The sequence below is a fragment of the Octopus bimaculoides genome, chromosome 6 (assembly GCF_001194135.2).
Source record: "Octopus bimaculoides isolate UCB-OBI-ISO-001 chromosome 6, ASM119413v2, whole genome shotgun sequence".
Classification (NCBI taxonomy): Eukaryota; Metazoa; Mollusca; class Cephalopoda; order Octopoda; family Octopodidae; genus Octopus; species Octopus bimaculoides.
In genome coordinates this window covers 42077113-42092460 of record NC_068986.1, presented here as the reverse complement: position 1 = coordinate 42092460, position 15348 = coordinate 42077113, and the positions used below count along the sequence as shown (strand labels likewise).

General features: G+C 34.5%; 1 protein-coding gene across 1 annotated transcript in view; it reads right to left on the bottom strand.

Annotated features, from left to right (window-relative positions):
- The window catches only part of LOC106874956 (unconventional myosin heavy chain 6), a 31014-nt gene that overhangs the window by 1586 nt on the left and 14080 nt on the right, over window positions 1-15348 (bottom strand). The window contains exons 7-16 of the mRNA XM_052968458.1: window positions 15033-15104; window positions 14084-14216; window positions 12133-12364; window positions 8969-9127; window positions 6675-6817; window positions 5888-5936; window positions 4264-4319; window positions 2489-2638; window positions 1519-1630; window positions 9-251 (exon numbers count right to left, since the gene is read on the bottom strand). Of these exons, the coding sequence (XP_052824418.1) occupies window positions 9-251; window positions 1519-1630; window positions 2489-2638; window positions 4264-4319; window positions 5888-5936; window positions 6675-6817; window positions 8969-9127; window positions 12133-12364; window positions 14084-14216; window positions 15033-15104 (1349 nt within the window). The remainder of the gene's footprint in view (window positions 1-8; window positions 252-1518; window positions 1631-2488; window positions 2639-4263; window positions 4320-5887; window positions 5937-6674; window positions 6818-8968; window positions 9128-12132; window positions 12365-14083; window positions 14217-15032; window positions 15105-15348) is intronic.

Below are 15348 nucleotides of genomic sequence, written 5' to 3'. Positions count from 1 at the left end.
GTCATAACTGTAGTTCCTTCATTTCCGTCATCATCCTGTTGTTTGTTTGTATCGAAGATATTATTAGTCATAACTGTAGTTCCTTCATTTCCGTCATCATCCTGTTGTTTGTTTGTATCGAAGATATTATTAGTCATAACTGTAGTTCCTTCATTTCCGTCGTTATTCTCATCTATTTTAGATTCCGTCTCTACTGGATGTGCTTTCTGTGCTTTTCTTAAGCAATAATGCACAGAATCTTTCATAAATATCTGCAAAAAATGATATGGCTGAATTAAATATCGAAAATAAGTAGTTTATCGACAGCAAGTGCTGTCTTTTATAATGTTAAAACTTCTAACACGTTTGAACGTTAGATGAATTCAAAATTATTGTATGTTATACAGTTTGTCAACATAAAATGGAAGGATTTCTTTTCTCAGATAAACAGAGTAAAGAAAAAATCAATTGGAATTATGGGTAAAACATTACCACGCGAGCGATTTTCTATTAACGTATGTAATATACATTCATACATATACGTACAACCATATATATGTAATCGTGTATGTGTGTGTGTTTGTGTATGTGCCTGTGCGTGTGTGTGTGTGTGTGTGTGTGCGTGCGTGCATGCGCGCGCGCGCGTGTCTCTACCATAATGGGACTAGAGACCATTTTTGCATACTTGCCTTCTTCAGGGAGGACACTTTGTACACAAACGCCCGGTTATCTAAAATCGCTGCGAAACCGATTAGTACAATCGGCTGTAATGGATCTATAAAGTTGTTGATGTATGGGTGAGCGAATGTGTGCATACACATACACATGTATGTATATTGTCTAATTTGTTTTTCTTTTATATAACTTTGTAGGGTATAATTGAAAAATAGATCAGCTTCTATTTCTAGTAGGTCGAGTGACTGTGCAGAGGAATTTTCTCGTTAGCTCGACGTAAACTTAGTCGTTTTTGTAGATAACTTAGTCGTTTAGCTGTAGATAAGTCACACAAATCAGACTTGTAATGGAAGCCATTCCAGTCATGACATTCCGTTTTTTTTTTTTTTTTTTTTTTTGGATATCAGGAACTTCGGTGTTCTGTATTTTTTACGACTGAACGAGATTATTTTTTACGAGTGAATGGGATTAGACGTAGATTTAGCTGTTATTTCTCGCAAGTCTAGCCGTCATTCATCGATAGTATTTTTCTTGCGGAGTAGTATTACAGAAGAAAACGACCTTAGCTCTTCTTCACACACTATATTTCATTCTTTCAAAAGAGTGATGGTTGAAAGAGGTAGTGTGAGTCAGCATTAGGTTGCAAGATGGAGAGTTACACAATAGAAAGTTTTATATTAGCAATTACTGTAATAAAAATGTGTTCTGCATTGTCACAAAACAATATCCACGACTAAGATTGAATCGAAGATTGTTCCAATTGTATGTTTTCTTTGTTGACAATTTTTTGCTATTAAAATTCTGAACAGTTTCACATGAAAACATAGGAAAATGGTCTTTTCTATATAACTCCTATAAACTTACCATATTCTTTCCTAAACAGTATTCACTTGGATTAATGTTTGCCTTTTCGAGCATTTCTTTAACCTTTTCTTTTTCAGCCGTCGATTTACAATATTTGGAAAACACGGTATACCTGGGGTAAGTTAAAAAAAAAACCAGAAAAGTTAATCATTTACATATTTCAATACGACTTCGTTTTATCTCAAACTTCTTCAAAGAGATGAATTGGTTACTATTTTTACAACTTGTACTCTGAAAAAGTTACTACGTTCTCACCTCGCGAGAACAACAGATAAATAGAAAGTGGAAGAACAACCGACTCTCTCTTCAATTTTAACATACAGCTAGTACATAGAAGAATACACGCCATGCTAGAAAGGAATTGATGAAGCACTCTCAGAATTGTGCACTGTCATAAACGTCTCTATTATAGCATTACATTTGATATGAATCTGCAATGTAAGATGACTAATCGATGTATTCCAGCTAGTAACAACCTGAGTGTAAGATTTATGTAAATATATATTAATCTCTTGTTATGCTCAGCTAGAAGAGTTTTAATGAAGCATATGTATATTAAGTTCTAATACCAGGTTATTAGTGTCGCTATGCCTAAGCGAAATATTCGTCGTCATCGGCTCGTTCCTCGAATCCGAGTATTGATTGCTCCTCCTGGACAAATAAACATTTGGACTATTAATGCTTCTGGCGAATGTGGCTAACGAGACCAATCATTGAGTAGAAAACGCGATTGCATGGGCCAGCGAATGGACCATCAATTGACAGAAAATATTCTTATTTCAATTTTATCCGTAAGAAAGCATTCTAAATTTGAATGAATTTATATGGAAGACAGAGTCAGACACACATAACAAATTTAAAGGAAATGATATGGTCCAGAATCATTATTATTTCGATTCAGTAAGAATTCATCAATAACAATTTACAAGGGAGATAAATTTGTAATTTAAATTCAAATATGTATAATTACGTCTTAATAAATTCACTGTATGTTTTTCTGAATGGATATCCATTTTTAAATATTTCGGCAGCATCTGCGATTCCTGTGTAATAAAGTTGCTTTTCAACAAGAGCTCTTTCAAAAACATTGTTCTTTTTCAAGGCGTTCGGTCGAATGCACCTATAAAATAATAGTATCTGCGGATGAATTACCTTCAAAAATACCAAATTATCATAAGCATTTTCTTTCATATTTCTCAAACAGTGAAATTTATACAGAAAGCATAAGTGACAAGTATAGAAACAATTTGTAGATTATGAAATTATTTGATAAAGATTACTCAGAAATAGTGTGGGCAATCATAAAGGCTTTCAGTTCATAAAGGTTAAAATATTTTCAAATTGTATCTTATTGAATAAAATAGTTTTATGCGAGATAAAATGATTCGACTTATATCACTGGGTTCATCTCCTTGTGGGTTCTTTTTCAGGAGAAAAAAAAGAACCTAGAGTGTGAGACAGACAACCAATTCATAGTTAGGCAATTAATATGAATCTCAGAGAACCCACTTCAATAGACTATCAAGCAGCATACAGAGGAGTTAGTGTTTTGTGTTTCGTAACCGGTGCTACGTAACACTCAACAATCAAGTCCTCTTATTTCGATGATTCGAATTCATACGTGATACGATCATACTGGAACACTGGGTCACGTACTGAATCTTGTCTTGTCTTTCATAAATATCTGGAAAAAATTACATTGAATACTTTGACTTTTTTTTTCAAACTATTGCGGTACCAAAAAGTTCTAAGATTTATTATTGTAAAGATCAGAAGCCACCACGTGGAATTTATCAATATTTTCTTGCAGTCCATTGATAATCTCCTGATGCATGTATATTGTTTTATTTGTTATTTTTTATTTTATTCTATTTATTTATCTATTGGCAGAAGAAAAATATAAAATGCATGATTAAAGCCCATTTCCGTAAAACGTTCAAGTGCTGTAGATAGATATATCAGGCAAGTAGGTTGGCGAGTGCTAAATGATGAATGAGTGTTATAATTATTACATTTCCTTCGTCGATGAATAATTTGAAAATCTTTCTTTCTATATTCTTTTCTTTGTTTCAGTCGGTTGACTGCAGCCATGCTGAGGCACCACCTTAAAGGGTTTTATTCGAACAAATCGACCCCAGGACTTATTTTATTCAGAGCCAAATACTTATTCTATCGGTCTCTTTTGCTGAACTGCTAAGTTACGGGGACGTAAACACACCAATATCAGTTGTCAAGCGGTGGCGTAGGAAAAAATACACCCACACACACACAAACACCCACACACACATACGACGGGTATCTTTTCAGTTTCCATATACGAAATACACTCACAAAGCTTTGGTCAGCCCGAGGCCATTGTATAATACACTTGCCAAGGTGCCATGCAGTTGGACTGAACCTAGAACAATGTGGTTAGGAAGCAAGCTTCTTACCATACAGCCACGCCTGCTATATGTTTCCCTCTTAAACACTTGTACAATTTTTGTATTTTGTTACTGATTTGTTTGCCAGTTATTCAATGTGATACACAGTTACAGTTAACTAGAAGTCTTTTGGGGTGCGGCTATTCTCTCACCTACTTTGACGCACTAAGATGAGTTGAGGTAAACGGTTGTAATCGCTGACCAAAGTCGATTTAAGGAAAAGTAGTAGTAGTAGTAGTAGTAGTAGTAGTAGTAGTAGTAGTAGTAGTAGTAGTAGTAGTAGTAGTAGTAGTAGTAAAAAGCAATAAAGAAACTCTTTTACCGGATGAAATGAAGTTCTGCAGCGTTAAGCTTTTGGACAAGCAAGAGCAATGAAACCTGGAACATACAAGCAAAAGAAAATGTTCAGACAGGATTCATTCAGTTAAAGCTATAACTACACAGTATTCTCTATCATAGAATATTACTCATTTCTTTTGACTCGACAAAATGGGAAATTAATGTGAAAGAGTTTAGTTATCACATCTTAGAACAAACACGAACTGAATAGTCATGCGTCAATTTGACTCAGCTGCAAATCCATCCCCGGTGGTCTTGGACTTCTTTCTGTGTTACTAAAGCATGATAGATATATAATTGGATTGATTAAAGTTTAAATCACTGTAAATTTTTTTGTATTTATACGCTTCCAACTTGTTTCAAAAATAATTCTTTATTAGGCCTGTATACTAATATTTTCATAAATTTTATCTGGTAAGTTTCTTTTTGACACAACAAAACATGTGAAATATGAAAACTTGAAAATACAATCTGCTCAATACATAGATGGAAGAATTTACTGAATGCACTATGATTAAATATGTCTTTTTTTTTATTTTGTGTCTACATGAGTTTTGTATATATGAGCTTTGTTCCACCTTGCTGCCTCTTTAGAGGTTCGATAGTTAACTCAGTCAATTCTGGGTTCAAATATCGCTAGAGTTGACCTTCCTTTTCGTACATTAAGTTAATTTAATAATCACTTCTCTATTAACTTTTAACATTTACGTGTTTCAGCCAGCGGAATGCAGCCATACTGGAGCATCACTTTTAAGGGTTTTGTCTAGTAAATCGACCTAGGTGAGCCGCTAAGTTACCGGATGGTAAACAAACGCAAATACCGACACACACACATGTATGTATATATATATATATATATATATATATATATATATATATATATATATATATATATATATATATACCCACACAAACACATATGCACACACCTCCGACTTCTTTCAGTTTCCCTTAACTAGATCCACTCACAAGGCTTTGGTCGGTCCAGGGCTAGAGTAGAAGATATTTGCCTAAGATGCCGCGCAGTCAGACTGAACCTAAAGCCACATAGTTGAAAAGTAAGCTTCTTATCCATGCATACGCGCCTGCGCCAATTCTTTTAAGAAATTTAACTTTATGCTTCAGAAATTAATACTCAATGCTAATTAAGTTTACCGGTAAGATATTTTAATTCCCGAGTGAATTCATTTCCTTCACCCTACCAATTCTTGTAAACAAATAAACATCTTCAGTTGCCAGTCATTCTGTTAAAATATAGGGCTCAGTAAAATGAAACCAGTATACCAAGACTTATGGGTAATACTGGACTGCATACCAGCTCATGGGTCGAGTCTTGCAGTAGATTAGGAATTTCATTGTGTATATTTTATCTTACACTGCAGCTATGCGGGACACCGCCTTGAAGAATTTTAGTGTATCTGGACATTTTGACGATTATTTGAGCAGGCTAATAAATTTTCCTGAAGGAAACAATTGGACCGAGTGGACATGAGATATAATTCAAATCACATTTAGGTTATTTGATTCATATACATGTATATATGAAATATAACAGGAAAACGGAACAACAAAAAAAAGAAAAGAAAAGAGTAAACTTTAAAAAATACCTTCATATAAGATATAACGGTTTTTGTTCGTTTTTCTCCCAGTCTGGACCTGACCATAACGAAAATAATTAGTTAGGATAGTGCTTATAGAAGAGATTTATGTTATTTCTATACAATTCAAGAATCTATAAATTAGCGAATCATTATAGACACTTCCAGGAGGTAAGTGAAAGTGCTTAAATTGAAAATTTAAAGTTTGTTAAAAATCATAAACTGAATTGACCAAAATCCAAAACTTACATGTTGAGGCTGTGTGTCGATTTTCCGTCCATCGTGCCATATTCTTTGGTCTTGCTTGGTTGAGATTTGTTTTTGTATGCGCCTAGAGTGGTTGGATCCCTGAAAACGAGCGAATGAATGTCTTTTATTTAAGAACGTCAATCTTCATCTATAGAGAAGCAAATAGATGAGTGTTTTGAATATGATCGCTCCCAGGAATGTATATTCATGAATATGAATTGTCAATTAAACGGAAAGTTTCACGTCAAATTTTACATATCCATAAGTTGACCAAAATAATTAGGTGTTTTCGGTGAAAATTCAGCGATTCGATTTTCATAGTATCCACGATGAAAACAATTAATTTTTAATTCAACTGTCTGAATATCGATACTATGGAGAGTAAAGATAGCTGTTGTAAGTTGCAGGGACTGGTGACTTTAGTTTAGATTTCAGACTAGTTTGGTGAGAGATAAATTTCAATAAGCGAATACTACTGCAAAAGAAGTTCTGTGATATTACTATGGCACAATAAATTTACGAACCTAGAAAAAATTTAGTTACTCACGTTCCTATCGATCCAGTTAAATCTCTCTGAGCTCTGAAAAGTCTGGAAAAGAATTCATCCCTGCTGCCTTTTGCACACATTATCAAATCGTTACAAATTTCATCTCTATTTTTTATGAGGAAAGAATCAATTTCATAAGTCACCTGCAAATATTTACCGAAAATATCTAAAATAATTATATAAAGAAAACATTTAGTCGATAATAGGGTTGACACATCTCACACGCAATTTCTTCTTCGTATTCTTATTTACAAAAGTCAGTTTTTACCTTACGTTCCTTTAAAAACATTACTAGCATAGTTCATACAGAAATGAATACAATAATACAGGAACGTGAAACAGATGAATTCAAAGACTGACGATTCGCTGATACAAAACATTTTCGTAACTAATACTTAGTGTAGCAGTAAGTTCTCGACGAACATATTCTATGACTTAGTAGCTAGGAAAGTTCGTTAGGTTAGATCGTTTTAAGTGACATAATAATTGTTTTAACTGCATGTTGTCAAAGACCAAAGAAATTTTTTTATATATATGGACAATGATTATATCTTGTACTGTTGAACAAGACAAGATTGTTATATTTCTATTTGTGAGTATCTTATACGTCTCTGTTCATGGAGGCAGGGCATGTTTAACGTACGATGTCAGCGTTTAATGCGGGTAACATGTGTGTGCGGAAGGTTAGGGAAAACGGATGAGGAGTATCATCTACAAAGAAGTGGGTGCTGTTAGAAGTAATGACAAGCAGATCTTTAATGTACAAGAAAAGAAAGGAAGTAAAACTGGGGCACACCAGAGTGAGATGGTGAAGGAGAGTTCTATCAACGCGCACTATAATCGGCCCGTCTGATAAGAAAATTCTAATCTAAGAGATGAAACACATAGACAGCAACAGGTAGACAGCCGGCCGGTTCAGAAGTTAATTTTCTTGGGTATGAAATACACTGTAGCGCTTTTCCAAAAGTTTAATGGAGAAAATAATGTTTAATTATTTGGCAAAGTCGTAGGGCCAGTTGGTTTGAAGCGAACGGATGAGATAGAGCACTTGCTGAGTGTGTTTGCATTGTGATCAGACTAACTGAGTCAAAAAGGAATGGTCTGGAATTGTCGAAGGTGTATATTTTGGAATTGAAGGTAAAGCAGACAGCAAATGCAGAAATTTCGCTTCTTTACATTAGTGATGTCTATGGAGCTTTTTCGGGTGGGTAGTAACTTGTAATTACAAAATTGATAAATATCCATTTGGTAGGAAACCAAGAGAATCGGCTGCAAGCCTAAACTTTGGTAATGAACGAAGATGTACTTGGCTTTTGGGATGGTAGTTTCATGCGAATTGAGACGGTGAGTAAAGACCAGCCGAAGTGGAGGAATTTAGGGAACTTGGAGCTATGGATTGTTTGAGTTACATAAAAGAACGGTGCTTGGCAGTTGTCTCCTAAGTATTGAGGATGAAGAAAATTTGTTGCCAGAGATAATCATAGTAAGCCTGACTGACTTACAATTACTTAGCGGACTTGATATAAATCGCAAAAGCTGCAATACTTATTTGGATACTCGGAGGTTGCTTTAGTCTAGCTTCAAATACAAACACTGTATAGAATATCTTTGTGATGATCAAATATTCGAGTGTGTGATGATACTAACTGTTGCTGAAAAATCTGTGACCGACCGAGAACCGGGGTTAAAGTTGTCAAAGTTGAACTGCCTAACAACAAGATCTCAGAAAATAGTTTTTGTTGGAAGATGAAAGCTAATCAAACATTTACCAGAAGGTGGAAGAGGGGGTCGGAGGAGGTAGAAACAGCAGATAATTTTAAAGCAGCAAGAATAGAAGGCATTGATCTAGCGTAACTGTAAATCATTTTTCCTGGTGTACCGGTGTAAGACATGATTTGCAGGGGATATGAATTCTATATGCTCAAAGACGCTACTTTGTAGAGCAAAGATTAACTCAATATAAACACATGCACACAAACACTTACAAGGACATAACATATATATGTACATATATATGTTATGTCCTTGTAAGTGTTTGTGTGCATGTGTTTATATTGAGTTAATCTTTGCTCTACAAAGTAGCGTCTTTGAGCATATAGATATGAATCCATCTAATATGACAATACTGGAGAAGAATTTACGCTCTAATTATTTTTTGATGGATTTTGTTTCTTGATGAAACTAAGAAGAAAAATAAAATTTCTCCACTGATTACATTATTCGTTTCTTAAGTCAATAGAATTTTATGTGAAATGTATTTGATATAAAGTAAAGAAAACAAAAAATAACGTTACCTTTCCAGCAAAATGTTGAATGGCAAAAAATCCGGTGACATCCTTCTTTTCATAGTATTTACGGTTTCCAAATGTTTTGTTTAACTTTGTGAACAAAGTATCACTGTTGGACTCTGGGAAGTGTGTTTGTTCATCAATTAGTATAAGCAATGACGGTGCCTAATGTATTAGAAAAATAAAAATTTCTGTGTGACATATTAAATATAAATCAACGAAATGCAATGGTAAGAAAATAGTATATTATATGGGCACTATAAAAAGTCGTTGTGATGTCATAAGAAGTCGTTTCGAGTAAAAGTATTTTTAATGGTTCGTTGATTTGAAATTTAGTCTGCTGTAGTCTTTTGTAGTGTTGTGAAGTAACTAGCACTTGTGAGTAGTGGTATAAAGCAGATAGGACTGTTGTAAAAGTTTAGACCCAATACAACGGTAAACATAAAGCTGACCTAATGAAGTGTGTATTAACTTCTTCGAAAAGAGATTGGTTTGTATGTGAAGGACAATAAAAAATGGCTGATTACACCTTCATTAGGTAAAAAAAAATGTCGATCGTAATGCCTATCAGTACGAATTTTTCAAAAGCCTGCTGTATGTATTGGCCCTTGAGCTTCTACTTCGAAGATTGGAGGCGCCGAGAGGAGACCCACAAGATCTAGGGTATGGAAAGTCAGTAACAGCGTATGCGTTCGATGTCACTGTCATCATATCCACGGACCAGGAACTACAGAGTGTAGGTGAGGTTCTAAAGGATTTCGAAGCAGTGGCAGGTCCAAGAATTCACCGGGATTAGTCGGCCAGCTTGTTCTTTCATTTATTGTGGAAGGGCAGGCGGCCTCTTGTAAGGCGCTCTATCTGTTACTTACAGCCGCTAAAGGGTGGGTTAGGGATGCCCTGGCTAAAGATGCGCAGGCATGCACTGAGGTTGAGGCATCTCTGGCTCTACCTGGACGGTGAGCGGGTACGGTCTCCGTTCGTTGACGAGTTATTTCCCAGGTTCACCTCTTTTGGTGAACTAGAAAGCTGAATCAAGCGTAGACGAAGGCTGGGAGCTTGGCAAGCAGAGTGTCGACAGGCGCTCGTGCTTCTCCCCCGAATGAACAATACCGGCGGAATGAGTACCAACTCGACGTACTACAAAAGGCTGGTAGAGGGTAAGAGTGATGACGGCCTGGGGAACACTCTGGGTTTCGATGAAAGTCGGCTTGCCAACCTGCATCGAAGGACTTTCGGCCCAGGTCCTATGGACAACTTCCAGAGATCCCTGGCATACAATCGTACAATCGAACCTCAGGGTTTCTACCGAACGGGTACTGTTACAGCTGGGGAGAGTACAGTTGTCAGCCTAATCGGTTACTAAGATCGTTCCGCCGTCTCCTCTAAAACGAGAAGAGAAATTCTGTTTTTTAACTGTAATAGCTATAGCGAAAGAGGTGATATGGAATACACGTGGAAGAGGTATCGCATCAGACACCTTCATCTCCAGGCATGCTTTGGTTAACCTCATTTTATGTCACCTAAGAAGTAAAGCATGTCTGGAGAAGAAATGCCTGACGGCAAAAAAGTATGAAACAAGATGTAAGAAAGTAGTCGGAATGTTGGGTATGTAAGCGCCTAATTAAGCAGAGAAAAAAAATGGACGAAGTAAACGGTTCAACGCAGGAATGTGGTTGGTGGGGTCAAACCCATTCTGCGTCCATTAATTTTTTTTTTTTTGTTTCATCTTCATCTGAAATTATAATGTATTTATTCATATATGTAATATCTATAAGGATATAAGACTTAGCATGACAGTCCCACTCTCAACAGGTAAGTTTCCAACCAAAAGATAATCATTAAATCAGCATATCATACTCTAGAATGTAGAACTCCAATCTATAGTCAACTGTTAGAAGAAACAAGCTACATTTAGGCATCTATCCCTATCTGAAATATTATCTTAACATTATCCAATATGCCTAAGATACATTTCAACAAATTTCGTGAATTTTCGAGTCAATCTAGCAACGAAATCACTGGCAACCAATTAGTAGTCCTTTAAAACAAATTGCAGATCTATTTATGCATTAATTAAATAAATTTTAATTTAAACAAAGTAAATCCTTAACAGATGACGTAGAATAATTAGTGCACAACTGTATAGCTAAAGGAATAGCAAGGTTTAAAACATTGAATGTACAGAATCAAATTTCAGTTGTTACTTTCTGTTATTTAGATTTTGAATTAAAATAATTATTGAGCCAATCAAGTAGACAGGATAAGCAAATTTAGAATGTATGTTCAAGATGTCTATGATTGGAATAATATCTGGTGGGTTGGTGTCCTGAATTACAATAACTCATTTAATTCAGTTTCAATGATAAACGCCCAAAGTCAGATTTATCGGAGGGTTTCTTAAAAATCACAGTAATTATGACTATTGTTAATTAACTTAGCAAAATCACTTTGTAATCTCTACGCACTATCAGACTTTAGAAAATTTTTTGTATGTAGATACAAAAAGCGTTAAGGAACAAACTATTTAATGAAAGTTTTCCGCTCGTTGAACTCTGCTAATAACTTTTATATAAAATACAGTTTCTTTTATCTTTTTTCATAATTTATTTGGCAATTAAATTGTGGGCAATTGAGTCTATGTATGGAATAATTAGCTTGTTCGTTCACCCGTTATACTTTAGCTAGAGAGGTGGAGGTGGAGTGAGTGAGAGGTGGAGTAAAAGTGAGAGAGAGAGAGAGGGAGAGAAGTGTAAATAGAGAAGACAGAAGGGAGGAGTATAATAATATACTATAGGCAAATGCATCGCGTGGTTAGTTGAAAGGAGAGGTAAAGAGCGGTGGAAAAAGACGATGAGAGAAAAGTGGGAGAGAGAATTGTTAATGACGTGCTATAGGGTGGGGATGGAAAGGTGAAGAGAAAGAGAGAAATGTTAAAGACATGAAGAAGGGAATTACATGGTTAAAAAGTTTGTTGGGATGGTAGTGAGAAAGAGAAATATAAAATGCTTAGCAGACGGAAATTTTAAAATCATATAATATTTATTGTGATTGGAAGTGAAATAACTTAGCAAGATAAAAATAAAAATTATCCTTTCTTTCTTAAACAGCTTCTCGTAATCTTATCTGTCTGGAATTTCCACAGAACCCTCGAGTAAAATTAATTTACTTACCTTTTCAAACATATTCAGTATCTCTTCATTGCCTTTAAATTTGTCATTGTTATAGAATAACTGAATTCCTTCCTCTTTGTAGAGTTCCATTTCCATTGTAAAAATGTGTTTTTCAAGGTAACTCTGTAATTTTTCATTTGTAAAATTTATGACAAATTGTTCAAAACTGTTTGTTTCTAGACTTTCAAATCCTGACATATCCAAAATGCTAATTGAATTCGAACTGCCTCTCCTGCAAAATAAATTCGTTTATTGATAAATATTAGTTTAAAGTAAGAGGAACATACTAGAAATGCTTAATAAATACAATCTAGTGATATTTAGATGAGTACATCTACGTTCTAGTTCTATAGTTAAGAGATGAGGAATAATATACATTATTTAAATTATTTACATTTGACGGATATTTGTCCTCATCTTGTTTATTGTTAACACAACGTTTCGGCTGATATACCCTCCATCCTTCATCAAGTGTCTTGCGGAAATTTCGAACCTGGGTTCTCATTCCTAAGGTATTTTTCGATGTTGTTGTTGTTGTTGTTATTATTATTATTATTATTATTATTATCCAGGTCACTGCTTGAAATTGGACTCGGAATCTTGGGGTTAGTAGCCTGCGCTCTTAACCACTACGCCACTAACAACAAACAAGATGACAAATATCTGTCAAACGTAAATAATGTAAATAATGTATCTACGTTCTAGGTTGTAACTCTTCCAACGTCTACGTTACTTTTCGTTTTCCTAGACCCATAAAGAACTTATCAGTAATGTACTAGGCTCCTTCAATCGATTGTCTATCCATTCGTAATATCCATTCTGTACCTAAACAAGGCTATGAGTTGTAATAAGTAATTAACTTTATGTTGTTAATCAAGTATATGATCAAATACTTCAGTCACTTAAAGAACACATGTATTATGAATACTCATAACCGTCCTGCAATCTGTAAATATAGTCTTGAAATATAATATAGGCGATCAAATGCTTGCACTGGATGGCTTATTGTGTATTTGAGTAAACAGAAATTTGTAGAGATGTCTCAGTCTTGGGGATAAGTTTTTTGTTGCTTTTTGTTTGATTGTTTGTTTTTTGTCAGTTGATTCGATCTTGACTCAGAAAACGATTTAAATTATATGGCAGTCCGTTATTCAACAAAGTCATTACTTCTCATTCATTTCTTTCTCAACTGTTGTTATTCATCTTCAGGGCAGCCCTATGAAGGTGCCGTATGAGCAAAGACGTTGCATCTGTGATCGTCCTGCTTATTTTTTTGCAAAGAAAACATTGTTTCTTTCCTTTTTTTAAGACTGCAGGGTGTGATTTAGATGGGATTCGCTTGTGATCTATCGCAAGTCGAGAGACTGTAAAAAGGCTCCCTTATTCTCAGATATTTGCCAAGTTCTGAAGTGCTGCAATAACTAAATATTCTACGTGACACAAATGTACGGTGTCTCAGACAATATGTGAAGATAGGACAAAACAGTTCATCGAAAAGGTGACATTTTAACCATTCAGTAATTGTAACTTAACAAGTGAGAAGAAAACGGAATATTTCGTAATGTCTAACAGTCAGTAGGGGAACGTTTGATATTACGAAGGTGAACGAAATATAAACATTTAGTTCCAACAATTTATGCAATACTTTGTAAAAAAATTTATCTGGTATTAATATATGAGAATAGGTGGTAATAAAACAAAATGTATTTTATATATCATTCTTAATTTAGAGTAGCAGCGAATAGTAAAAAAATCTTGCCTCGTGTTGTGTCCATCAGATGATTTTTTTACCATTTCAAGAAAAAAAATTCTTAATTTTAAGCCGATAATACTCCTTACCTTTCTCTTACGGAAAGATATAAACATCTAACAATAATATCCCTACTTGTATAAGTTTTAACCTTAGACATGAATAACTGATTATTAAAATCTAAAATAATTGAAATTTTACATATCAGAACTTGAAAGGGATGAATTCATCTTGGCAATAATCCATGCAAACAGCCGAGAATATAAAGATTTAGCAAATGCATCTCTTTCTTCTTCTGCTTGTTTTTTGCTCTTGATGGTGCTCACAATATCATCTAGAAAGAAAATTAGGAAAACAGGAGGAATTATGATGCATAATCATTTTCTTATTTCCAAAACGTTACTTTCTTATAAATGCTTTATAGAAGAATGAAATACATTTGGGGTAGGAGATTTAACGATCTAGAGAATATGGTTTCAACTAGAAATAATTCATTAATGAGTACCTCTTTCGTTTGGCATTCATTTTCATGAAAAAGGATTCAGCATTACAGTATAAGATGGTACATGGAAAATTGTAGTTCGGTATTCTTACATGATTGAGTAGTTTCTGTCAGCTCTTATGAGTTCTGCTATCGTAATTAAGTGAAATTAACCACTTATTGGATGCACAAAGCAAAATCAAGTATTGGGTACGGACACATTATATCAATTCTATTATTCTACTTTATTTATTTTTATTTATTTTTTTATTTATTTACAGCTGAATCTAGCAATTTATCCACTTTGATTCACAAGAGAACATTATTTGCAACGGATGGCATTACTCCACTCAATAAATTATCAGCTTTAATATTTCGTTTTAAACTTTTTATAGAATTTGTGCTGCTTTCTAAAATGGGAAGTAGAAAAATTGTAGATTATAACAAGTAGAAGAATTGCATATTGTTCAACGACAAAGCTATTGTTTTATGTTACAGGATACATCTTTATTAAATCGTTGCTAGAATCATTTCTTTCTTTAAGGTTTTCAAACCACTTTTCAATGCTAACTCGAATTGGATACATTAGAAATATACACTGCTGGAGCTAATTCTTTGATAACAAGTCCGAAAATAATGTTTCCCTTATACAAAATAAAATATGCTAACCTGGTGCCATCAATTTCTTTTCCAGGAGCACATTCATGAGTTCAGTTAAATCCAGACCCATTAATTCAGCCACTAAAACGAGAGAAAAGAAAGCAATATAATTTTTGATATTACATTGTTACCTTCGTTATAGCATTTTAATCATTTTATTGGTCTTCATCCGTTCTCCAATTATTCTTTATTTTTCATTTCTGAAGAAAATAATGCGTTAAGTCATGTCTATTAAATATTTAATTCGTCAGTGTAAACTTTTTCTTCACATCATCGTCGTCGTCATCATCGTCGTCATCGTCGCCGTCACCACCACCACCACCAC